This window comes from Dromiciops gliroides, chromosome 4 (genome assembly GCF_019393635.1).
Source record: "Dromiciops gliroides isolate mDroGli1 chromosome 4, mDroGli1.pri, whole genome shotgun sequence".
NCBI classification, from domain to species: domain Eukaryota; kingdom Metazoa; phylum Chordata; class Mammalia; order Microbiotheria; family Microbiotheriidae; genus Dromiciops; species Dromiciops gliroides.
In genome coordinates, this window is record NC_057864.1 from 151,370,165 (window position 1) to 151,395,743 (window position 25,579).

General features: G+C 38.3%; 1 protein-coding gene across 1 annotated transcript in view; it reads left to right on the forward strand.

The window, feature by feature from the left end:
* The window catches only part of GALNT2 (polypeptide N-acetylgalactosaminyltransferase 2), a 265,587-nt gene that overhangs the window by 137,453 nt on the left and 102,555 nt on the right, over positions 1-25,579 (forward strand). Inside the window, exon 2 of the mRNA XM_044002872.1 lies at positions 6,290-6,383. Within this exon, the coding sequence (XP_043858807.1) occupies positions 6,290-6,383 (94 nt within the window). The remainder of the gene's footprint in view (positions 1-6,289; positions 6,384-25,579) is intronic.

The following is a 25,579-nucleotide window of genomic DNA, read 5'->3' on the forward strand; positions in this document are numbered from 1 at the left end:
TATGAGAGAAGTGATATTATCATTCCCACTTTGCAGTTGAGGAAACTGAGGCTGGCAGAAGTTAAGTGACTTACCCAGGATCACAAAGCTTCCAAGTTTCAGAGGGCAGATTTGAACTTTAATCTCCCCAGCTCCAGGTCAGCTCTTTATCCACTGGCTTAAACTCCTTGCTTATTTTACACATGAGGAGACAGACATGAAAAGGTTAGTTGACTTTCCCACAGTCCAAATTAAATCTAGCAAACATTTACAATGTCCCACTATATATAAGTCATTATACTAGCTACCGGATACACATAGATGAAAGAAAAAACCCAACAACTTCTACTCTTAAGATGTGTATTTAAATAAATGTTTAAGAAAAATTATTAAGTACATAGGAAACAGAATGGCATGAAGAATTCAAGAAGAGAGAGAGGTCCTTTTTTAGCTGATAGGAGAGAAGATCAGGGAAAGAATCACATTAAAGGGTCAAAGTTTTTCATTTAGCAAAGTGGTTATTTATAGAATCAGCTTTCCCTACCAGGGAAGTTTCTTGATGTGGTCACCCATGTTTTTTTAAAAGCATCACCCACTTGTGTTGTCTTCATTATGTATTCAGCATCAGCACCTTCCCACTCTCAAATCCAACACTGTTATGTATCATAGGGAGTAAAGGCATCCTCATTGGGCCAGGGGCTTCAAATTCTCTGCCATTTATGACCTAGTGTCATAATGAATTGTTACTCTTTAAACTGAATGGTATATACTTTTCACTAAAAGAAAGGAAGACCCACCTGTCACCATCAATTTTTTTCTAACAAGGCAAATATAATCATATCTGTTGGGAAGGACTGTGACCCAAAGATACCTGCATCTAGATAAGGGGGAAAGCCTTTTCTCTGTGTATTGACATCTCCATTTATGAACTGAGGCCACCCATTTCCTGTACATTGATATCTTCCTTTAACCACCCATTTCTTTGTCAACATATGTAAATATATGGGAAAGAGGATGAAGACCTCTGTAGTCTCCTGCAGACTACAAAGCAGTTCAGACAAACCAGACATCTAGAGAAGTTGCATATACATTTATTTCTTTCTAACAAGTATTTATGGAGCACTTTACACCATGCCTGACTGTTACTTTCTTTGTCTAATGAGGGAATACAAAAAAATATGCCTGTCTTTCCCCCTACCTCCCCAATCAACAAGGTTTTTTTTTTTTGTTGTTTGTTTTTGTGGGACAATGAGGGTTAAGTGACTTGCCTGGGGTCACACAGCTAGTAAGTGTCAAGTGCCTGAGGCTGCATTTGAACTCAGGTTCCCCTGAATCCAGGGGAACTTTATCCACTGTGCCACCTAGCTGCCCCCCAATTTTTTTTTATGAATATTAAGAAACAAAGGAAAGGAAGATTTCATGAATAATATGGTTAAACACTTCTTCCAACAACATAGAAATCCTCTACAAATAAAGCCTCTAGAATGAGGTTTTTCACCTACTATTCCTTTCCTGGCAAGCTAGACTCCACCCCTTTTTCTACCTAGAAGACTGTAAAAGAAGCAGTTGCCCCAGGCTTCTCTCTTTGGATGTTTTCAGTGATTTAGGCCTCTGCATGAAATGGTTTAAAAGCTTTTGTTAGAGACTAGACTAACACGGAGGAAACTAGTATAGGACAATAATAAAACAAAATGCTAATGGAAGAGCACCTTTGCATACATTCTAGCTCTGGTTCTTATCATCTAGAGTGAGATGTGTTACTGCTAAAACCATCAGTTTCCTTATCTTGGGATGAAAGGTATTCTACTAGATGACCTTTGAGGTCTTGTGTAGTTCTAAATCTATGTTTCTAATTTAATTAGCCAAGAGATGAAACAGTGATGGAATGGTAGAATGGTGTTCATAATGTTCTCTTGAATAGTGATTGAGGGACAGAATAGAATTTTCAAACCTGAAAGGGACTTGAGTTTTTTAGTCCAACTCTTTTTTTTTACAATCAAGGAAACTGAGGCCTAGAAAGTTTAAGTGACTCACCTAAACCAACAATAGTTCTCAGATTCATTGATTGCCAGCTTTAGTGCTCTTCAGAGAAGGTTCATGGAAAAGGATGATCTTTAGATAGGCCTTGGATAGTTAAGTAAGAATTGGATAGACAGTGAATTAGGTTGTACTATATACACAGGCACTAGCTTGCTGCTTGGTCAACTTATCAGCTGGACTTCTTTATCAGTGCACCTCAATCACTTCAATGGACTTAATTAAATGTGATCATTTATTTCTTTTGGGGACACATCTGAAATTTGTTGGTTCATTGTTATTTTGGTTATTCAGGTAGTAGTTAATTTCATATTCAGTTCTTAACTCTGGACCCAAATAAGCAGTACAGGTTTTTTGTGATACAGTGGAGTTTTTACTTGAGATACCATAACTCTGACTGATTTCTCAGAACTCTGTTTTCTTTTTTGGTAGAGGATTTTTTTTTTTTTTGCATATATGACACCCACAACTTTCCTTAGATGAATTATTGGCTATAATAATAAGTATATTACCACAATCATTACTAATTATTAAAATAATAATATTTAATATTATCACACCACTACTATCATTTATAGAATGCTTTAAGATTTGCAAAGCACTTTACAAGTATGTCATTCTGTCTTCCCAGATGCCCAAGGAAAAAGGTGCTATGATTATCCCTCTTTTACAAATGAGAAAGCTGAAGCAGACAGATTAAGTGAGTTGGCCCAGGTCACACAGCTATTAGGTGTCTATGGTCACTGAGATTTGAACTCAGTCTTCCTGACTCCAGGTCTAGGCTGCCATCGTCATTAGTGTTTTGGTTCTGAAGACCAATGTAGTCATTTAATTGGCCATTTTATGCACAGATAGAAGGGCATCCTTACACATGTGTGGAGAAGGCTGTCATCAAGTGGTGTCATTTTACGGCACCCCATGAGAGCCTTTACTGGGCTGACTAGGCAAGCTCATGCTTTCGATTATACAACTAGAAGTTATTTTTGATAGCTTGGGGCTGGAGGGTGCTGTGTCTTGTGTGTTTGGAGGAAGTTGCCAAAGAGACTAAATGAAAGACACATAAAGGAAAGGCTTAGGGGTGTTAAAAGCAAATTTATCAGTTTTGACTGAAGGCTGTTGTAATTTCCTCTTGCCTTCTATTCTCAAACCTTGCTTTGTGAGGGGTGTGGGTGGGTCATACTTAACTTTGGACCTTGGCAGATCTCTTTTCTGAGGAAAAGGGAAGTGCTACCTTCTGAGCCAAGCCATAAATGATCTGATAATCTGATCTGCTGAAACCTCATTGAAGATGTGGCAAGATGGGCTTCAGGCTGTTTTTTCTGCAGCTAGGCAGATCTGGAGGGGCTTGGCTGGCTTCACTTTGTGGGAATCCTTTTAATCGTTCAGCTCTACTCAACTCAATATTATGAAGGGCCTAATATGTGCAGGGCATTGTGCTAGGCAATGAGGATACCATCCAATGAAAACATACAAATCCTGTGCAAAGATACCAAGATAGGAGATAAAATGTATAGGGAAGAGCAATCAAGCCTGAAATGGGAGGTGGATGATGAAGAGTAATATTGGAATAGACCATAACATAAGATTTGTAGAGGTAAATGGAGTCCCATAGCTTTCTCATCCAAACCTATCATTTTACAAATAAGAAAACAGACTTGGGGAGGTTAAGGGATTTGCCTATGATCACACAGGTAAGAGGTGTTAGAAGTGGGCCTAGGCCTCCAACTCGTGAGCAAAGATTCTTTTCACAGATTATGAAAGATTTTAGATACTAAAGAGATGTTTGTATTTTGTTTTAGAAGCAATAGGGAGTCGCCAAAGCTTCTTGAGGACATGGTTAAAATTGTGTTTTCATAATCATGGGATTCATGGAATAATAGAGGTTGTCACTTGCCACCTCATGTTTGAAAGGTTGCTGGCACAGGATTGACTTTCAAACAAAAAGATCCAGGTAACCAGTTAAGATTTATAAAGGCTGGTTCCCCTCTGAACCTTGGGTTTTTTCTGCTCAATTTTTCAGCAAATTCATGATTCTGTAAGTGACACAGTAGCCTGTTATTTCCATGACAACACTGATTTGGTAACTTCAGTTTGATAGCTTCATTGTAGGATTAAAAACTAAAGCAAAGCTGAGCTCAGAGGCAAGAGGCTTAGGTACTATCTCTTAGAAAAGACCCATATAACTTTTGAATGGAAATGTGGCTCTGGTTTGGCAGAAGGATTTGCATTTGTTTAAAAAAAATTTTTTTTGGCTTGATTGCCAAATTATTTCACCAGTTGAAAAGCCCACTGTGTACATGGTAATTTAAAGAGCCAAAATGTTTCCAATAAGAAAGTTTTCCAAACCTCATAGCCTGTAATGTTTTAAATATTCAGATCTGGCTGAATGAGTTGATTCGCTGTTTCTTGGTCGTCTCTATCTCTCTGAAGGTTGGTTTGTTACCACCGATCAGATATATAGGAGCTATTGATTTTTTTAAAATGGCTAGATGACAATGCTTGACATAGAGTAGACAAAATGAGAAAATTGCTAGTCACGGGACACTTCTCATTTGGGCCATTTAAAAAGGAAATGTGAATATGTTCCGTTATATTTTGGTTTCAGAAACCAGGTTGAAAGTATGTGGAACACACATTCCACTCTGTGATAGTGGATTTATTAGATGATTTTGCATTGATAAACTTTTACAGAATTAAATTCACTGAATAGAAAAAGTGCCAAGGGTTTGATCCTCCATTCATAGATCTTTTCCACTGAGAAGAGGAGAGCCTCAAAAAAACAAGGCAGTTACTTTTTCTCCTTTTGTTATTTGTAGAATGCTGGAATGAACCTTAAAGAGTTTATATAATATACAGTCAAACTCAAAGAAAGAAAAGGCATTTATAAAAACAAGCCAACAAACAAAGAGCTGGGTTAGATCATGAGAATAGCCCTCATTTATAGTGTTTTAAGGTTGCAAAGCTCTTGATGTTATACTGGGTGGGCCAAAAGTCATGATGTTTTAATAACTTTTTGAAAATTATTTTTTCTTCGTTTCCCCCCTTTTAGGAGATTTGATTTTTCACACATAATGTAAATTCATTTCCTATATATGCTGTATATGATGCTCTGGTATTTTAAATTAAAAACAAAAAAGTTATTAAATATTTGTGACTTTTAGCCTGCTCTCTATCTCATCTCATCCTATGAGACAAAAATCTTATCCTCATCTTGCAAACGAGGAAACTGATGTTCAAAGAGACTTAAGTGACTTGGCAAGCATGTGGAACTAGTAAATGTCTCTGGACGAATTCTTACCCAGGTCTTCCTGACTTCAAGTCTAGGGGAGAACCAGTGTACCGTACGTAGTGCCTCTCTTCAAGGTCACTTCTAGCACTCAGACACTTACTAGCTGTGTGACCCTGGGCAAGTCACTTAACCCTGTTTACCTCAGTTTCCTCATCTGGAAAATGAGCTGAAGGAAATAGCAAAGCATTTCAGTATTTTTGCCAAGAAAATCCCAAAAGGGTCACAAAGAGTAAGACTTGACTGAAACAACTGAATGGCAACAAGGGTTGAGCACCTACCAGGCACTTAATAAATGCTTATTGATTACATCAACTTTAGTAACCATATTTAGTTCATGAAACCATGATCTTATCAGTGCAGAGGGTCCCTTCACAAGTATGAATTGAAATTCTTTAGACTGTCTTTATTGTTCTAAACTATTGTAGTAGGGGAAAAAAATCTTCTTTCCCTGTGACTTATGGTAATGAGAGTCTCTGAACTTAGCTTCACTAAACCTTGGAATATAGCCAACAGCCTGTCATTGGTTCCACTTTGGAAGCCTGTGCTACTAGGTAGGACAGTGTAGCCTTTGGGAGCCAAGGGCTCTGTTCTGTGACGAGACATCAGAGCAGGAATTTGATGGATAAGAATTTGACAGGTGTAATTAGAAAAAAATTATACTACATTGTGGACTTAATGATTTCTTCTCTCTGACTTTCCTCACACCCACCTCCACCCCTGCCCAAATACTGTCTTTTTGAGTCTCTGAAATTATTTCTGCTCAGAGTCTGTTGTTGTTCAAGGACAGTATGAACCAACAAAGAGAAAAATCACCACCTGCTTCCTTTAGAAGAAAGAAAACAATTCCTTCACCTTTCTTCCCTTGCAATCTCCACACTTTGACGAGGCTTGGGTGGGGGTGAAGGTGGGTGGGATGTATGTTTAAAGAGCAAAAAGAAAACCCAGACAAACCATTTGGTATGTTTTTTTTTTCTTTTCCTCCAGGAGGACTGGAATGAACTCGACCCAATTAAAAAGAAAGACCTGCACAATAACAATGGGGACGACAAAGCACAAAATGTGGAGACTCTCCCTCCAGGTATTACAATATTATTCTTACTTGGCTAGCTCCAGCCTTGGGAGCTAACAGTGGTAGTTGCAAAATAGAGATGGCAAAGTCTTGTTCTGCCTCCAGATTTCTAACTTGTGGCACTTGGCAGCAGACTGTGCAAACATACCATGTGGGGTAGGTATGAACTTCACAGGTGAGACAGATCAGTTGACTTTGAGAGCCCTGGAGGAACTCTCAGTCTTCAGGGTTCTAAAGTGCTTGAAATCCTTTCACCCTCCCCTCCCTTCTTCATTGTTCTCTCCATTTGAGAGATAATGGGATGTTTCTGTCTCTTTCAGTAAGTGTATTTCCTTGGGATCCATTGGTGTTTAGGGGAACTTTGGGTCTTTATCCTCTACTCTTTCTTGCCATGATCTTAGGTTCTCCATGTAAATAGCTACATGAAATTGTCTTTTCAATTAGAAAACAATTATTACTTTCACGGTGACTGGTACCTTGTATATAATAGTTACTGAATAAGTATTTCTTTATAAGAACAACAATATGGGCCTGGGATCCATTTTTTATTTTGTGGATTAATTAACTTGCCCTGAGAAATTTTTTTTTAATCTGTTCAAAGTTATCTGCTATACTTAAATGGTGTTATTTTAAAGCTTGAGGATTGTTCCGATCCTAATAAGAATAATCTTGAAGACATACGCTATCCCCAACCATTAAATTCTTGTTCTCTTTATATTGGATTGTAAAATAAAACGAGCCTTTTCACTATTAGCAAATATGGTCAATTATGCGGAGTATCCACTAGCCAGTAGCTATTTTCCTTCCTTATCTACTGTGCATTTAGTTGTCTTAAAGAGACAGGATTGTAATGATTTCTCTGTCTTTGAGATATTGCTAATAGCTTTTGACTACTGCTTTTGTTCTAGGTACTTTTAGGTTCCCAAGAACCGTCTTCCTTTTTCCTGTGGTCTCATCTTACTCTACCAGCTATGATAAATTCTTTTCACTTCTCTCTCTCTCTCTTTTCCTCTCCCCCTCCCCCTCCCCTTCCCTCCCTTTCTCTTCATCTTCCCAGTTGGTTTTGGGCATAGCTAGAGGTTTGTAGTCTCTAGGTCATCTAGGTCAGACTTAGAATAGTTATTAGTGGTTCCAGGTGAACTTGAAAAAAGGTTGCCAGTAGAGCACACCCAGAATGTGTACTTAGCTCTGTATGTTTAATGATTTTATTAATTACTGGGATAGATAGTATTGTTATCAAATTTGTAAATGATACAGACCTGGGAGGGATAACTTCATACCCCAGATGACACAGTCATTGTTCACACTATTGGGTCATAGATTTAGAACTAGAAGTGACCTTAAAGGTCATTCCTTTCATTTTACAGATGAGGAAACTGAGACCCAGTGAGGTTAAATGACTTGTCCAAGGTAACTTAAAAGACAGAGATGAAGTGGGAATGCATTCCAGGCATGGAAGAAAATACACACATACATCATCCATCCATGCACACATACATACATACATACATACATACATACATACATACATACATAAATACACACACACATACAAATAAGTACAAGGCTGATAAATGCAACATAATTAGGGAGTGAGGATACTGGTTTTTGAGGCAGAAGGGAGGAGACATTGCTTTCAGGCATGGAGGACAGCCAGTGTAAAGACACAGATGGGAGATGAAATGTCATATCCGGGAGACAAAGGAGGAGGCCCAATTTGGCTGGCCTTCCCCTGGATTTGGAAAAGAGAGCAATGAATAACGAGGTTCAAAAGATAGATTGTGAAGGATTTAAAAATCCAAATAGAGGAGTTTATATTTAATCCTAAAGAAAACAAGTGAGGTAACTGGAGTTGATTGAATAGAGTGACACATTCGCTCTTAAGGATATCAGTTCAGTAGCTGTATGTAGGATGGATGGGAGTGGAGAGAGACTGTCAATTAATAAATGAGCATTTTTAAGCACTTACCATGTTCAAAAGCAGATTAAGCAAAAATAACTAGAGACAAAGCACTATCTTTATAGAGGAAAATGAACCTGCCCCAACCCTCCAAATCAGAAAAACAAACAATGTTAGAGATAAAAAGAGGCAAATAGAAACCTAACTTGCATAACTTTAAATGGAAATATATTAAATAATACAGAAAAATGAAAAAGAGTGACAGATTGGATAAGAAAACAAAATGCCACAATCAACTTCTTACAAGAAACATACCTCAAAAGCAAAGACATACATAGAATAAAAATGAGGAGCTGGAACAAAATTTATTATGCATCCAGCAAATAAAAAAAGCTGCAGTTGCAGTCATGTTATCAGACAAAGCAAAAACAAAAAATCACAACTTAAAAAGAGATAAACGAGGAAACTATACTATGCCCAAAGAAACTATAGACAATGGATCAATGCGAATATTAACTTGCATGCTCCAAATGCCTTGGCATCTAAATTCATAAAGGAAATTGAATTGTAAGACCTAGACAGTAATATAACAATATCAGAAGATTGTGATGTCCTTTTCTCAGTTTTGGACAAATTGACCAGAAAGATAAAAGGGAAAATATAGATTTGAGTAAATTGATAGAGAAACTAGAGCTAAAAGACATATAGTATATTCTAAATGGGACTGCTAAAGAATATACATAGTTCTTAGCACCTTATGGAACTTTGACCACATATTGACCAAAATAGACCATCTATTAAGGTATAGAAACATTGCAGATAAATGTAATAAGACAGAAATGGCAAACATATCCTTTATAGATCATATTTCGATAAAAAATAATCATTTCAGGGAGCATAAACAAAAGATACAGATCGAAATAGAGACTTACAAAGAAATCCTAAATAATGAGTGGATCAAAGAATAAATCATAGAAATAATGAATAATTATATGAAAGAAAATGATAATGAGGAAACAACATACCAAAATTTTCTGGGATGCAGCTAAAGTGTTCCTCAGGGGAAAATTTATATCCTAAAAACATACATTAACAAAGTAGAAAAGGAGTGGATTAATGAATTGAATATGAATTTAATAATTAGAAAGTCAACAAATCCAAAATAATCCCAAATGGGATGATATTAAAACCTAGAGAAGAAATAGATAAACTGGAAACCAGATTTTAAAACAAAACAGCCCCTATTCACCAAGAGTTTATATTATATCCGTGAAGACAATGTGTGCATGTATTAGTATATACAGAATAAATATATCCACAATAAAATTTTTAAAGTCATTAGGGAGGGAGGACACTTGCATTCAGGGAAGATCAGAAACAGATTTGTGTAGAAGTTGATGCTTGAACTGGCTCTTTTTTCTTTCTTTTTTTTTTTGGGGGGGGAGGGGTTAAGTGACTTGCCCATGGTCACACAACTAGTAAGTGTGAAGTGTCTGAGGCCGGATTTGAACTCAGGTCCTCCTGAATCCAGGGCTGGTGCTTTATCCACTGCACCATCTAGCTGCCCCCTTGAACTGGCCCTTAAAGAAAGAGGGATATTCTATGAGGCAGAAATGATGTTGGAGTAGGCAGGAAGGAGCACCCAGTGCAGAGGCATGAAGATAGGAACCCAAGTGTTGTATTTGAGGAATAGAGGGGAGAGTTTGGCTGGACCATAGAGTGAGCAAAGGGCAGCAGGGAGCCATTGGCAAATGCCAATAAATATTGATCTGCACTTAAGGAAAATCACTCTGTGTGGAGAAAGATTGGAATGGGAGATACTTGAAGCAGGGATACCACTAGTCTCGTTGAGAGAAGATGGAAACCCAAACAAAAGTAGTCATTGTGTGACTAGAGAGAACAAGTCAGTCGTGAAAGATGTGATAGAGGTAGACATTGCAAGATATGGCAACTAATTGAACATGTGGGATGCAAGAGAGTAAGGACTTGACAATAAGACTGAGGTCATGAATCTGGGACACTAGATCCAGAAAAATCTCAAATGATCTTCATTCAATAAGTGTTTATTAAGTATGTCTGATGTTCTAGGTACTGTTTTAGGCTCTGATACAAAGGCAGAAACAAAACAGTCCCTGCCTTTAAGGTATTTATATTCCATTGACAGGGGAAAAAAACCCCAAACAAACTTTTAGACAGACTAGCATTGAGTTTGAGGGATAAATTGAGGGATTGAGGGATAAATGTAGTCTTTTGTTTTGTTTTGTTTTGGTGAGGCAATTGGGGTTAAGTGACTTGCCCAGGGTCACACAGTGTTAAGTGTCTGAGGTCAAATTTGAACTCAGGTCCTCCTGACTCCAGGGCTGGTGCTCTATCCACTATGCCACCTAGCTGCCCCAAAATGTAGTCTTAAACTTGATTAAAAAAAAAAAAAACAGCTTTACAAATACAGGGTGGAGGAAGCATGGTTAGATGGTAATTTGTCAGAAGACCTGAGGGTTTTCATAGAAAGCAAGCTTGATAGAAGTCAGTGGTGTGATATGGCAGCTCCAAAAGATAAATGAGGTCTTGGACTACATTAAGAGAAGCATAATTCTTAGGAATAAGGAGGTGGTGAGTGAATAAAAGTGCCAGACTTGGGGTTAGCTCCTGTTCTGATGCAGACTGGCTATGTGACCCCTTGGACAAGGCATTTAACCTCTAAGTAATCCAGGCAACCTTTTAAAACTGGAAGTTGTGGAACAGTTACTAATATGTATTGGTGGAGAGGATTTTCTCCTTAGTAATTTCTTACACTAATAAAATCACAGATCTGGACAACAACAACAACAACAACAAAAGAGGTGATATATCCCTCTATTCTTCCCCGTTTAGAACACATTTGAGCCATTCTGTTTCAGTTCTGGACAGTATAGTTTAAGAAGAGCACCTAGTATCCACCAGGCACTGTGCTAAGAGCTGAGGATACAAAGAAAGTAAAAAAACAAAAACAAAAAACAACAACAATCCAGTCCCTGTTCTCAAGTAGCTAGCTCACTGTCAAATGGTTATAGCATCCAAAGGCAATAAGAGTGGTTCATTAGCTACAACAAACTTCATCCTAATGAATGGACTGTTTAAGAAATCTAGCAAAATATTTTCATGTTAAAGACCCTTAACAATCTGGCTCCAGCCTATTTGGCCAGCTTTATCCAGTCCTTTAGCCAAACTGTCTTATTGCTCATCCTTGGTCGTGTTTTGCTGCTTCTCATCTTTGCCTATGATGTTCTCCATTAATGGAGAAGATAGGCTCACCAATACCTCCCTCACTCTCACTGTCCATGTTAATCCTTCCCTTACTTCAAGGTCCAACTGAGAGATACCATCTTTGCTATTAAACCTTCCCTGACATTGCGCTTTTTTTTTTTTTTTTTTGGACCTCTCCTTTGGGATTATTTCAGTTTTCCTTCCTTGCGCCATAATTATCTTGTGTTTTCTCCTCCCCATATTCCATAGCTAGATTGTATATTCCTTAAGAGCACAGGTTGTTTTCATTTCCCAGTATTGAGAACCTAGTTTAATGAATACTAGTTTAGTGAATACTGAATTGAGTTCTAATTCAGATCCATAGATTTCTAGTTCTAGTATACAGATAATTAGGGGAATAAAGCACTATACTTCATTAGCTTTTAATAAAGTTCTTGAACTTGAATCTTGGTCCAGGGCATCCATCTTTGCCCTTTTGGTCATCAGAACATTCCATGTTCCCCTTTTCAATTTTATAGGATCAGAGATCCTATATTTTGAGCTAGAAAGGAACTTAGGATTTATCAGGTCGAGCCCCCTCATTTTACAGATGAGGGAAATGGAGCCCAGGAAGATCAGGATCACACATTTGGCTGATCTTTGAATCCATATCTTTCTAATTCCAATTCCATTATTTTATGCTCTATATTGAATTGTTTCTCACTATCCCATACTGCATCTACTGCTCCATTAATGTAATAAAAATAATAATGATTAGCAATAATAATACTAACATTTACACAGCACTTTAAAGTTTGCACAGTGCTTTATATGTATTGACTCATTTGATCCATAAAACAACCCTTTGAGGTGGGTGCTGTTATTAGCCTCCTTGTGTAGATCTGGAGACTGGACTTAGAGGAACTGAGTGACTTGCCAAGGGTTTCAGTGCTAGTAAGTTGGGGCAGGATTCAAGCTCAGGTCTTCCTGATTCCAAATCCAGAGTTTTATCTACAGAACAACCTAGCTGCAGTTAAACAGTGATGCCTCAGGCTCCTAGTTTTCAGCACTCTTTCCCTAGGGTTGGAATCTATGGAGAATTAGACCCTTGGACATCATTTAAAAGAAAAAGAAAATTGTCAGGGTTTTTTTTGTTTGTTTTTTTGTTTGTTTGTTTGTTTTTAACACCTTCATAGTTTCCCCCAGTATCCTTCCCCCTTCCAGAGAGCCATCCCATATGATAATTAATGTTTTTTAAATAAAAAAGGGAAAAAGTCAGCACAACTGATCAATTCATTGAAACAGTTAGAAAACATATAATATGCAACACTTGTGGACATCCCACTTCCAAGAAGGGTTTAGTTGGGAGTGCCTGCTCATATCTCTTCTTTTGAGTCACACTTGATCTTTTTATTTTCGATACATTCACTTGATTTTTGTCAGTTTCCATTTGTTATAATCATTGCAGGTATTGTTTTCTTGGCCCTGTTTACTTTATTCTGCATCAGTTCAAGTGTATCTTTCTGTGCTTCTCTATATTTGTCACTTTCATTATTTCTTACAGTACAGTAGTATTCCACTACATTCTTGTACCACTGTTTGTTTAGCCATTCTTCAAAAGACAGGCATCTTCTTTGTTTCCAATTATCACAAAAAGTGCTACTATACATATTTTGGTATACATGGGGACTTTCTTTTCATTGGCTTCCTTGGGGAATAAGACTAAGATTAGAATCTCCAGACCAAAGAATATCAGCACTTTGTTTGCATAGTAGATACAAGCTCCCTAAAGTTCTTAATATCTTAATTCCCTATTCAGATCCAACCCCTGTCAGTAGAGACCAGAAAACAACTGTCCTCCCTTTGTTGACTATTGTGAAATTGCTTCATTGTGAAATGGCCTCTGTTCACAATGTCAGTCACATGTTTCAGTAACAAAGCTTATCAGTGTAATTGTAATTTGGTGTCCTTTGGTAAGTAACTGGGGATAGAATTTGCCTGGCCTCCTTTCCTAGAGGGGATGGCTTCTTGGAGGTCAGGAGTGTAGTGCTTGAAGACAGGGGCTTTGCTCCTAATCTGAATTCAGGTTTTCTCCTGGCTGGGAGCCTAGGGCCTGGGTAGGAGCCAGGGCTGTTGCTGCCATTGGATATAAGTGGGGAGGATGAGTTTCCCAGGATTGCTAAGGAACTGATTTTGGTGACCTCCTTCCCTGGAAATATAATGCCTTGGGATCTCCTGTCTCAGGGGCTATACCTGCTCTGCCTTAAGTCACTGAAACAAGGCTATAGCTTTCCATTTCATAAAGTACGAAGTCAGATGGGAGACCTCCAGTACCTTCTCATTGGACTCACCATGACGGTACCCTGGAATGTGTGCTTCCTGGGTTCACAAAGTGTATTGAGTTTCTTGGTCTAGACTGCCTGCCCTGCTTGGAAATTATACCTTTTCTATCCAGTGTCAATATAGCAGCACTGCAGTCCTCCGTTTACCACCAGGTACCTAGGCAAGTAAAGGCCTTCCATTACCACTAGGTTCTACCATCTCCATAATTGTTTCTGGAAGATTGGGGCTCATCAGTCAATCAGTTAATCTGTAATAAGCATTTATTGATCATTCACCATGTGGCAGACACTATACTAGACACTTTGGGCTACAAAGACAAGAGTGAAACAGGGTTTGCTTTCAAGGACCTTACAGTCTAGGCTAACATGCTTAAGAGGTATGGCATAGACCCCTATAATAACTTTTTGGTTTGGCTCACTGATCCAACCTGTACTCACATTGCCAGGTCTGGGGTACTTAGAGGAAGGTTCACCATACTACTACTACTCAATCTTTGTCTCAAGATCCTAGGAGTAGCCCTGGTATATGTGTAGAGGAAGGATGCATTCCACCTACTCACCACTTTATCACCTGAGCCCCTACTGGTGTACTCCATGTTTACACAAAAAGAACTAGTGACTCTTAAACATTGTATATAGATAGATAGAGAGAGAGAGAGAGAAAGAGAGAGAGAGAGAGAGATTAGTGTTTGCATATATATAAAATACTAATATATACTAATATAATATTAATTATATACAATACTAATACTTATATATATATATATATATATATATATATATATATATAATGTTTAAGAGTCACTAATTCTTTTTGTTTTAACATGGAGTACACCAGTAGGGGCTCAGGTGATAAAGTGGTTATGTGTGTGTGTGTGTGTATAGTGAGAAAATTATTAATAATGGGGTGTTTTGGGGACTCAAGAGACTCCACACACAGGGACACTAGCTGGTTTTGCAAGGCCACCCAAGTCAGTAGAATTGCAAAGGAAATGTAGATGGACCTTCCTGACTACCTAAAGGAAGTTAACTCACCTAGACAACCCTCAAGTCAATTAATGAACTTGAATGTTACTGGCCAATTAGCTTGGATCAATGTTCAGTGACCCACCTCTACCTGCAAGAGGATAAAAACCCTTGGAGAGAGGGGTTTCTTTCTTTTGGTGCTCTCTTCTCTCTCCCACCCTGCCCTCTGGCTCTTGCTGTCTATCCGAGGGCTTCTGAACTTTCAGAGCCATGTGCTCTCTCTCTCCTTACTAACATTTAATATGCTATAATAAATGCTTAATGCCCCAAACTGGTGTAATAGCCTCTAATTTATAAGTAGCAATATATTAGAAACTCTGGATAAGTTCCCTAAAACTTGGGACAGAAATAAGCACCCCCATATAATTTCAAATGACACTACACACACACACACACACACACACACACACACTCACACACACATGCATACATACACATATATAAACAAACACTAAATGAAAAGGTTCAGGCAATAATAATCATAACATTTACTCAGTAGAAAGCAAAATCAGAAATAATCAAAATATTACAAACCACCTATAAACCTGGGTCATACTCTCCCTTCAATGCATGAAATGTCTTGTCAAAGCCAATCTTTCTTGAGAGGTCTGTTGTCTCTCAGGCTATAAATGGCACTGGAAAGCAGTAAGCTAAACACTTCCTGTTACCTCTAACTGCTGTTGCCTTCCCCGATTATCTTATATATATGTATTTAAGAATATATTGTCAGGGCAGCTAGGTGGTGCAATGGATAGAGCACTGGCCCTGGATTCAGGAGGACCTGAGTTCAAATCTGGCCTCAGACACTTATCACTTACTAGCTGTGTGACCGTGGGCAAATCACTTAACCCCAACTGCCCTGCAAAAAAAAAAAAAAAAAAAAGAATATATTGTCTCAGGGACAACTAGGTGGTTCAGTAGATAAAACACTGGCCCAGGATTCAGGAGGACCTGAGTTCAAATCTGGCCTCAGACACTTGCAGCTGTGTGACCCTGGGCAAGTTACTTAACCCTCATTGCCCTCCCAACAATAATAATAATAATAAAAACAAATAAAAGAATATATTGTCTCCTTCCATTGAATGTAAGCTCCTTGAGGGCAGGGGCTATTTTATTTTTATATCTCCAAAGATTAGCATAGTGCCTGGTACATAGTAGGTGCTTAATAAATGCCTACTGATTGGTTGATTGCTTGGCCCCAGAGGATAGAACTAGGAGTAGCTAGGTAGAAATATTAAAGATTCTGATTTAGATTGGATGTAAGAAAAAAACCTTCCCAACAGTCAAAGCCATTCAAAAGTAGAATGGGCTACCTGGGAGTATAATGGATTCTTTCTTCACTGGAGATTTTCATTTACAGTTTGGGAAACAACTTTTTGGGGATATTATAGATGGGATTATAGTTCAGGTACAGTTTGGCTTCTGGCATCTCTTATAACCTTGAGATTCTATAACAGTATTTGTCATCTTTTCCTACAACATTTATTTAAATCCGATATCTTTTGTCCAATTACATGTAGTCACCCAAAGTAACTAGTTATCAATAGCTCTTGCTTCCTCTAATCTGGAAATTTTAGCTATGAATTTGGTTTGTTACCCTCTTATAGACATATTTTCTTCAGAACCTTTCATTTAAAAACAAACAAAAAACCTCTTGGCTTGGTTCAGTCTCTTCTCCTTTTTCTTATCTCCCAAGATCAGTGTCTCAGGATAGAAAATAAAACTATGACTTTTCCATTGAAAAAGATAATTATATTTCTTCCAGTAGCTCTCCCTTCCTATACCTCAGCTCCAAACCTGACCAATGAGATTAATATAACAGGAAGGAATGTGACCCAAATAAATTTGATAGAAAAGCAAAGGCTGGAGGAGGGTTTAAAAGGTCAGTAATATCTCCTTGACAGCCTTTACAACTTATTTTGTGTAGTAACAGTATTTGTTGAGTGGCTTTTCTTGACTGGAAAGTTATTTCCTCAATTTAGATATCCTCTTTTTTGTCTTTATGAAATCTTTGTTACTATTAACCATTTATATGAAAGACAACCATAATCTCATTTACTTCAATGTGTGGCCCTTAATCCCAAAAGTTTATCCTCTTAACTTTTTGTTGTGTCACTCCCAGTAAATAATCTTGCCTAGTGGAAAGTGGTGGAGTACATAGTGGGTGGATGCAGGATGGGAAATAATTTATTAAAACATGCCTGAGTAAAAAGTTCTGGATTATCTATGAATTATCCCTTTCCTTTTAAAAAAATGTCCTTTCCACTTGACCCCCCCCTCTCCCCCTCCCCCGCCCCAGCTTCTACATTATCTAACCAATCCATATCTCAAAATAGCATTAGTTTGGGGCTCTTACAAAGCAGCTTAAAAAGGGAAAGGGGAAATATTTAATGGGATTTGAATCCAAAAGGCGAATTATCATTTTTTATAACTGAAGTTGAAGTTGGACTTAGTTTTTTCTGCCTTTTTTTCTTCTCCCTTCCCCCTACCAAAACAAAGAGCAAGCTACTTGTGTATTTATCCAGCATTGCTGCATAGATTGGGAGAAATTTTTCCTTGACCTTTCTTCTTTGAAGAGATTAAATTGGGTTTGGCATTGTGAGTTTTAAAAGGCTGATTATAGAAACAGGAGAGGATGGAGTACTTTTAAATCTCTGCAGGTACTTCTCAAATTACTTTCTTCCAGTGAAGAGAGCAGCATTCATGTTCCTTGACTTTGAGACTAAAGCAGTTTGGGAAGCCTAATAAAGTGTACGTAGAGGGATAATAATAATAACAAGAATAAGACACCTAGTAAGCTGTATTATAATAATAACTGTAATAATAGTACACCTAATAAGATGTATCTAGGGAGATAATAAGGGGCTAGGGGGACAGCATATTGATACTGTAATCTTTTGGCACTTGATGGTGATAATCATGATTTATCATCATCACTCCTAGTTTATATAGACTTTGAGGGTGACAGAACACCTTCAGGCCAATGAAGTAGGTGGTAACTAGAACCCCACATAGCATGAAGTAGCCACCAGGCATTCACCATCAAGTTTTGGTAGGCCTCATGTATTGATTAAAATTTTAAAGTATTCTCTGGGGACATGGACTTGAATCCTTTTAAATTGCCCTCAGATAGCATGTTAGTGGGTTTAGTTTAAATCAAATGTTATTGGAATTGGACAGACTGAGTTAAAGCAGATTAATGTAGCCCTAGAGCAGGAGTTCTTAACCTGGGGTCCATGAAAGATTTCAAGGTTTCTGTGAGCTTGGGTAGGGGGAAAAATTACATCTGTATTTTTACTAACCTCTAACTGAAATTTAGCTTTTCCTTCAATTCTGAATACAGACAACAAAACATTATTCTGGGAATGACTCAGCTTCATAAGCTTTACCACCAGTCAAAGCCATGGGCTTATTGTTAAAGTATTTCTCATAGCATCACCAGGCAGCTTTGTATTAATGTCCTCCTACAGGGGAGAAAGCGAAAGTGAAAAGGACCCCTTGGCTTTAGTTGACTGTTAACTCAACATTAACCAAAAGCACAACTGTGATCACATGATCTGCAAGATGGCAAAATAGAGGCTTTCTGTAAATCTCCACTGCATAGTTTAAAAGAAAGGAATTATGCCTCTCTCACACACACACACACATACACACACACACACACTCACACTCACACTTACACTTACACACACATCAGTGATTGTAGACTACATTAATAAGAATATAGTGTCCTAGTCAAGGAAGGTGATAGTATCACATTTTGGAGTACTGTGTTCAGTTCTGTCCCCCCTCCACACACACACACACACACACACACACACACACACACACACACACAAGGAAATGGGTCCCTAATATAATCAGAATGAGAGGCAATATATGAATAGCCCAAGTGTTGCCCCCAAAGACATCCAACAGAAAGACTCTGCTATTTTGGATGGATTCATTCCTTCTACAAGCAACCACTATGAGCAAGGCACTGTGCCAATGAAAATAGTTTCTGTAAAAGAGAAGATATCAATAAAACATTGCTAAGAAAAAGAAAGTAATGAAATAAATCCCTGACCCAATAGTTCCCAGTCAAGTCCTCCTTGGAGAATTTAGGTAGAAACATGGGCAGCAGTCGCACAAGATGGGAATGATGGGAGAGGTGTCCACATCAGTGGATTTATAGATCCATCAAAAATAAACCATAAGGACAAACTTTCAAGCTGTCCAACAATGAAATGAGCTGCCTCGGGAGGTATTCAACTTCACAAATATAAGATGGGGAAAGCTATGGTTAGACAACATTTTTTCCAAAAAAGATACAGAAATTTTAGTGAATTGCAGGCTCCGTATGAGTCAGCAGTGTGATTCGGCACTGAGAAAGACTTGCCTGATCTTAGCCTTCATTAGAGCAAGTATAGTGTCTGGAAATAGGGCGAGGATAAATCCCACTGTTTTGCCCTGGTCGTTCCCTGACCGGAATATTGTGTTCAGTTCCAGGCACCACATTTTTAAAAGGACATTGAAACATTGCGAGCATTCAGAAGAGGGCAGCCAGAATAGTGAAGGGACTTGAAATGGTTCCCTATAAGTCTTAGTTGAAGGGATTGGACCAAGCATGAAGAAAAGACCTGAGGCAGAGTTGGAGGAAGGATGAGATAGCAATTTTCTAGTATTTGAAGGGCTGCCCAGGGGCAGAAGAACTAGGAGCACTGGGTGGATGTTGCAAAGTGGTAAATTTAGGATTAATAATGTTAGGAAATACTTCCTTGCACAGCTATTAAAAAATGGAATACACTATATCAAGAGGTAATCACTTCCCCATTACTGAAGAAGGCCAAAGGATTGAATTACCACTTGTCAATCGGGTTTTAAAGGGAATTCTTATTCAAGTATAGGTTGGACTAGATGATCTTGAGAGGTTGCTTCCAAATCTGAGACTTTCTCATGTGGTGATTCTGTAATGACCACCCCATTCCTGGAAGGGTTCAAGCTTAGATTAATTGACCATCTATCCACATAATTCTGCATGATCTCAGAGCTTGTACAAGATAACTCCTAACTCTTAGAGAGTTGCCTAGAGCATGCACTGAGAGTTCAAGTGATTTGTCCAGGGTCACACAGCCCATAAATTTATCAGAGGTAGGACTTGAGGTATTATTAGATTTTATTCATCTGAATTTTACTTACTGACTTTTTTGGAGGGGGTATAGTTTTGTGATTTCCTTACTGTTGGGAGTTCCAAGTGTTGAATCACCCTCCATCTATGCCAATCAGCAATTTCTTGTAACTTAGTGTCTTAAAGAGTTCCCCAGGATACTGAGAGGTCTCCCACATTGACCATTGTCACACAATCAGAATGTGTTAAAGACAATACTTGAACCCAAGTCTTCCTGAGTCCAGGGCCAACTATCTAAACCTTATTTCTTTCTCCTCCTCCTCCTCTTCCTCCTCCCTGCCCCTGTTCCTCTCCTTGTCCTTTTCCCTGTCCCACTCTCTCCCCGCCCATCCCCCTCCTCTCTCCTTCCCCTCAGAATGATTTTGTGCAATATTTGAGTACTGTGTTTGGGAACCTAGATTCCTGAACCCTTCTTAACAAAATTTCTGGAGGAAAAATATTTGCTGTGATGAGAATTTACATCAAGTGTTTAGAAGATAAGTAAAAGATGGACAGCCAGGATGGTGATAGGCTTTGAGTGCAGGACATGTGAGGATTTAGCTGAGGGAGCTAGCATCTTTGGTCTTGAGATGAGAAGACTTAAGAGAGCCAGGTTAACCTTCCTCCTTGTGGAGGAGGGATGAGATTTGATTTTTCGTTTGGTCCCAAAGAATGAAAGTTCCAAAGAGGCTTTATGTCAAAGAGAAGTTTCCTAACAATTAGAACCCTCCCAAAGTAGAAAGGACTGCCTCCAGAGTTGATTGGTTTTCCTTCCATTATGGACTCCAAGCACAGGCTAAATGACCATTTCTTGAGTATCTTACACTGAGGAGTCCTTTTTGTGTAAAAGTTGGATGTAAATGACTGCTAAGGTCTCTTCCAACTCATATATTCTGCCATATTATGATTTTTTTTATATTTAAGATTTGAACAAGTTGAGAAAAAGGAAAATCACAGATTGTTGTCAGAACAAGTACAAACTACATAACTGTAAATGATTCTGTAATAAATACATTTTATAGTCTGCAGTTTTGCTAGGTCTCCTTGTCATTTGCTTTTAAAAATGAATTGACTGGGGACCACTAGGTGGCGCAGTGGATAAAGCACCAGCCCTGGATTCAGGAGGACCTGAGTTCAGATCCAGCCTCAGACATGTGACACTTACTAGCTGTGTGACCCTGGGCAAGTCACTTAACCCTCATTGCCCCACGAAATAAATAAATGAATGAATGAATAAATAAATAAATAAATAATTGACTGGGGGCAACTAGGTGGCGCAGTGGATAAAGCACTGGCCCTGGATTCAGGAGGACCCAAGTTCAAATCCAGCCTCAGACACTTGACACTCACTAGTTGTGTGACCGTGGGCAAGTCACTTAACCTTCATTGCGCGCCACCCCCCCCCCCCCATTGACTAATGGCCAAAAAAAAGTTAAATAAAAAAATAGTGGGAAAAAAAATGAATGAATTAGAACTTTCTAGTAGTAGAAGGCCCGAACGAACTAGCTCATTATTGTTTACCCAGTATGACCTACCATGCCCCATGCCCAAAGATATTTATTTTAAATTCCCATGTTGTTTGTATGTCTTGGAAAGTGAGATTTCTGGTGTGTTAATAGATTCTCATTTGTATACTGGTCCCCTTCCTTTTAACAACAAATGCATCAAGTGATCTTTCATATGAAAAAAAATTTAGTTCTTTTTTCTTTTACACCAAAAAAAAATCCATTCAAGTTGAGACCAACAGAAAAGTTAAGGTAAATCTGAGAACCTTTTGTTTTGATTTAAAATACATTCTATTTCCCCTCCTTGGCTGCTTTCCCAGAACAGGTTACTCTCTTTTACACTAGGGTAACTTTAAATTTGTTTAAGCCATCCTTCCCTGAGAGGATTTAAATGAGAAATTGCAAGACAGCCATTGCTTTTGATGTAGATTCTAGCAGTCTCCTGCTGCCCCTCTTCCATCAAGGTTCCTGATTCACTGGCCTAACGTAGCCTAGCCTCAAAGGAAGACACTTACCTTTCCTTTTTACATTTAGAAGTGATAGATTGATGCAATTTATCCTCGAGAGCATATGTCAACGGTGTCCAGATCTGATGTATGATCAGTAGCAGCAGAGAGTTATCTAATTAAAGAGCCACCCTGACATTTTTATGGTAAGCATTCTTTAGTAGTTCACTTTAATATAGATGGTCCCATCTTCTTTTCTCTCTTTCTTTTTAAAAATGTGTGTTCGCTGGAGGTTGTTTTATATTTTTTTAAAGGAGATAGACTACTTGAGACCCTTGTTTTATATTCATATATACTTGTATATATATGTGTGTGTGTATATATAGATATATAGATATATACACACATATAAAATATAGCTATCCATAGACACTTTTATATTCATATATACTTCCAAATATACATATTCAGAAACTTTGTATATGACTTCTTTTAGATGTGAGATGTGTTTTAATTGGTAGAAATACTATGTAGTCCTAATACATAGCTCCCACTGTTGGCTCTGTTTATGGAATCTTATCTGGCCTTGGGCCCTTCATTAGTAACTGCCCTGCCTCACATTCTTCATTTTCCCAGTGACCAAGATAATTTGAATTTAATGTTAGCCTTGATTTAGGAGATGAAACAGAGATGGCATACTAATTAAGGGTGTGGGTGGTTGGAGGGTAGAATTGGGGAAATGATTAGAGATAATCAGGTTCATAAGTACCAAGGGCAGAGCATTATAGTTTGAAAGGAGAAACAGCCTATATAAGTCTAAATTCAGTAGTCGCATTATTAGAGGCAACCTGGCCTAATTGGAGTGGGGGGGACTATTGGAGTTAGATTCAAGTTCTGATTTGCTAGCTCTGTAATCTTAGGCAAATCACTTGACCTTTCAAGGCCTTAGTTTCTTAATTTGTCAAATGAAAGAGATGTGCTGGGATGTTTTCCAAAGCCCCTTCCAGCTACTTTTAATACTGTGTGCATGACAGGAAAATATTTTAGAAGCATAATGAACCATAATACATACTAGCTGTATGATCTTGGGTAAGTCATGACCTCCCTGAGCCTCATTTCCTCATATATAAAATGTGGGAAATCTACTAGATAAGCTATCAGGCCTCTTCCACTGCTAAATCTGTGACCAAGAGTAAGCAATGTAGCACAACTTTTAAAGAACTAGTACTTTGAATTTTGGATGCTTGACCCATAATTGGTGTTTAATAAATGCTTGTTGAATTGACTTAGTAAATGTCTATTTAGGTGCCAAATATGTATAAAACATTGTGCTAAGTTCTAGAAAAGAGACAAAGGTAAAATAATGCATATTGTATTATGGGAGTATTGTTATATTCACTTGTATTAAAGGAGAAGGCAGTATGAAGCATGCCTAGGAAAGATGTCACTACTGTGTATCATTATTATTCCAAATTTTATAGGCTGTATTCCAACAGAATTTGTGTTGAAGGCAATTGTCCCTTGGTGACAGGTGCTGACTTTTTGACATTGCTGAATATTTTCCTTGAAGGAGTTAGTTTTTTTATGACACTGCCCATTTGGGAGCATCACAACTTCTGGCTTGTGAGTCAACACCCCCCAAATATTTAATGAACACATACAGTGTGCCAGCACTGTGCTATACACTGTGAGAAGTACAAGACACATGTTCTCATTCAAGGAACTTACAATCTAATTGAAGAGATGGAAGATCCACAAGGCAACATTACTAGAGGGCTGATAGGACAATGGGTCACAAGTTCCAGCTAAGCTTATACAGTGCTATGAGATTTCAAAACAGAAAGAGAGATCTCTCTCTCTCTCTCTCTCTCTCTCTCTCTCTCTTTGGGCTCCTTGGAGGGATTTCTACGTCCAGTACAATGGCCCATTTGGAGCCTATCGGATCATAGAGACAATTGCTTTACTAAAAACTTACTCAGGATCCTCAGGTAAAAGCATCCAACACAGAGGTTCTGTGGAGTTCCCCATTCAAGACACAGTGCAATCCTTATATACTTTTGCCCAAAGGCCCCATAGGCAGATTTCAGGTCAATCCATCTGGGGGGCAAAGTTGAAACAGACTTTCCAAGTCTTTTCTAGAGCATGCTGGTTCACTATGATCCTGCATGGTGATATGTATGTGTGGTTGGGAGTAGGGAGGAAAGGCAGTGGTTACTGGCTTGCAACATATATCATAGCCAGAGTTGGAAGACACCATGAGGTAATCTAGCCTAAACCAACTGCTTTACACATGGGGAAACTGAGTTAAATTGACATGCCCAAAATTGCACTTTAGCAGAGCTACAATTTGAATGTAAGTCCTTTGACTCCAGTTAAAGTGTCCTTTCCAACAAAGCATTATGACTTTTCTAAGTAATTCTTTGTGGAAGCTGTGATATGGAAGCTTTCAGTATGGCAGGAGTTGGAGAGGTGTAGAAGAGGATAAAACAGTGAAAGGTTGTTTAACTTTGAACCATCAGCATAGTTTACTTTGATATTTAGACCTGTGATACAGTCTGGCTTATTTTATTCATCCAGGTTCCCTAAACATTCCCCCATTCCCTGGCTATGGCTTTTAATCACAATTTTGAGTGGCTGTTTAGAGTATAGAACTTCTTTTTTCTTTTTTTAGTGAGGCAATTGGGGTTAAGTGACTTGCCCAGGGTCACACAGCTAGTAAGTGTTAAGTGTCTGAGGCCGGATTTGAACTCAGGTATTCCTGACTCCTGGGCTGGTGCTCTATCCACTGTGCCACCTAGCTGCCCCCAAGTATAGAACTTTTAACAGCTAAGACTCTCATTTTCACAAAATATTATGGAACATACATAACCCTTAGAGGTCAATGCAGACAATCTCTAGCCTCTAGGAAAAATGATACCTGAGGCATTGGGAAGCTATCCAAGTTTTACCACCCTCCTCAGGAAAGTAATCATATATTAACTAGAACGATATCTTCTCTCAGCTATCTATCTATCTATCTATCTACCTATCATCATCATCATCATCATCATCATCATCATCATCATCATCATCATCATCTATCTACTGTCTATCTATCTATATATCCACCCATCCATCCACCCATCCATCCATCCATCCACCCATCCACCCACCCACCCACCCATCCACCCATCCATCCATCCATCCATCCATCCATCCATCCATCCATCCATCCATCCATCCATCCACCTATCTATTCATCCACCCACCCACCCATCCATCTGTTTATTTCAAACTGGATTTGCCTTCTTATTCATTTTTAGCCCATTTTCCATTTTTCTGCCTTCAGTAGAAATAGAGCTTATTTCTGCCCTCTGAATGTTTTGTGTTTTTGAAATATTAAATCACCCATCATCCTTTTTTAAAACTAAACAATCCCAATTTCCCTATTTTCCCTCATATATTATTTCCTAAAATGCCCAATTCCCTGTGTTCTTTTTAAAGTGTTGTGAGATTTTGAAAGATGACAGAAGTGCAAATTGATTTATGAACATCATTTGAAAAAATGTCAATAAATTCAGCTGTTCCGTCTATTGTTTTGACTTTACCTCCCCTCTCTCCACATTATTCTTGTCAGAT